The sequence below is a fragment of the Olea europaea genome, unplaced genomic scaffold, assembly GCF_002742605.1.
Source record: "Olea europaea var. sylvestris unplaced genomic scaffold, O_europaea_v1 scaffold5126, whole genome shotgun sequence".
Lineage (NCBI taxonomy): Eukaryota > Viridiplantae > Streptophyta > Magnoliopsida > Lamiales > Oleaceae > Olea > Olea europaea.
This window is the reverse complement of record NW_019263445.1, coordinates 13,606-15,794: the sequence shown is the minus strand read 5'-3', so window position 1 is coordinate 15,794 and position 2,189 is coordinate 13,606. Positions and strand designations below refer to the sequence as shown.

Sequence of the window (2,189 nt, the reverse complement as noted above, 5' to 3'; positions counted from 1 at the left end):
TATGAGGCCTTCTGCGCAGAGCTAATTGAGCCGTGGCAGCTGTCCCAACTTGAGATCCCCGATGACAATAGTGTACCTATCGATATGTACATTCGTGAAGATGCACCTCCACCTATTTCGGATGATGAGGTTTAGTTTTCTAAGAAACCTAGGATTTATGGAGGCTGGATTAATGACTACGATAGCAATGATGAATAAGTGAATTTTAGTAGTTTTATCAGGTTTAATTGTTGTTGGTGTTTAGTAGGATTTCTTTTATGATGCTGTGGAATAGCGCCAGATGCTCTTTTTCTATTTTTTGTCTCCTGAAGGATTTGTATGAGACAATAATAAAGGATGTTGAGTTATGAATCTTTTTCCCATGTTACACAAATATTGTTGGCTTCTTTAAATGAGATTACAATTATTCTGGCATATAGGAATATGGCACAAGCGAGGACAACTAGGGAGTTAAGGTGGGAGATTGATGAGTTGAGATAGGCCTTGACTGCTCAGGTTACACCTCCAGCACCTCAAGCTTCACTAGTTCCACAAGCTCCGCTGGTGCCACCAACATACCCGACTGTACCACCTGTTCCGATAGTAGAATAATTTCATAGATACCGACCACCTACCTTTGATGGTGAAAAAGACCCTCTAGCAGTTGATGAGTGGTTTCATACTATCAAGAAGATTTTTCGGCACATCTCTTGCCCGAAAAATAAAAAAGGTATTATGTGTAGAGTTTATGCTAATCGGTAGAGCAGGCCATTGGTGGGAATCCGCATCACGCACTCACACCGAGGAGGAACAATGTAACTTAATGTGGGATCAGTTCAAGATGGAGCCAATAGAAAAGTTTTTCCCACAAGCTATGCGAGACCACAAGGAGACAAAATTCTTAAGACTGGTACAAGGAGATATGAAACTTTTGAGTATGAGAGCAAATTCGAGGAATTGTTCCAATATGCCCCACACCTTGTAAGTACAGAGCTCATGAAGGCAAAACGTCACGAGATGGGCCTATGCCCAGAGATCAGGTAGATTGTGAGTTCACATGATCTCACCACTTTTCAAGAAGTGTTAAAGAAAGCACAAATAGTGACCTACTTGGGGCTGAAGTTGGTAAATCAAGGACAGCGTAAAGACTTCAGGAAAAGGAAGTGGCAGGACAAGAATAAGAATATGTGACAGTTTAAGAAACAGATGCATGAGGGTCAGTCAAGCAATCATGTATCCCAATGTCCTAAGTGCAACAAGTTTCACAAAGGAGAATGTCTATATGGAAAGTATGTCTGCTATAAGTGTGGTCCACCTGACCATGTGGCTTCTTCGTGCCCATCAATTAAGAAACCCGAACAAGAAAAAAAGGGAAAAGCAAGGGTGTTTGCTTTGATTCACGATGAGGCTGCCAAAAATTTGGACATGATTGTCGGTATTTTATCCGTTTCTAATGTTCCTGTTTACGTCCTGATTGATTCTGGTGCAACACATTCGTTCATATCTAATGCATGTCTAGCTAAGATTAATGCTTCATGTCAGAAGAATGCTAGTGTACTAGAAGTGAGTATGCCATCAAGTGGAACTATTGATACGGATAGGATAGCAAAAGGGGTACAGATAGATTTTGATGGACTGACTTTAGAGGCTGACTTGTATGTTATATAGATGAAAGATTTTGATATTATTTTAGGTATGGACTGGTTGGGTGAGAATCGAGCCACGATAATATGTTTTGAGAAAGAGGTAGTTTTTCGAAGACCGGGAGAAGAGGAGTTCAGATTTTATGGATCGAGGATTAAGGCACTTTCTCGTATTATCTCAACTTTAAAAGCAGAGAGCATATTGAGAAAGGCTGACTGTCAAGGATATCTTGTTAGTCTTACTAGCACATCCACTCAAGAGAAAGTATTAAGTGATGTGCTAATAGTACGAGAGTATGTTGACGTGTTTTTCGAAGATCTACTGGGTACTTCGCTCGATAGACAAGTAGAGTTCTCGATAGATCTGATACCTCGAGCTACCCCTGTGTCCAAAGCTCCATACTGAATGGTACCAAAGGAGTTACAAGAGTTGAAGATGCAGCTTGAAGAACTTCTAGACAAAGGGTTCATTAGTATCTCCATAGGGAGCTCTGATACTCTTTGTAAAGAAGAAAGATGGTACTATGAAGACGTGCATCGACTACCGTGAACTAAACAAGTTGACAA

The 2,189-nt window shown here is 40.6% G+C and overlaps 1 protein-coding gene across 1 annotated transcript; it reads left to right on the top strand.

The window, feature by feature from the left end:
* The first annotated feature begins 1,185 nt into the window (after nucleotides 1–1,185).
* On the top strand, nucleotides 1,186–1,647 carry LOC111388652. The gene has a single exon (XM_023013416.1). It carries the CDS (start codon nucleotides 1,186–1,188, stop codon nucleotides 1,645–1,647), a length of 462 nt encoding a protein of 153 aa, XP_022869184.1.
* The last annotated feature ends 542 nt before the right edge of the window (nucleotides 1,648–2,189 follow it).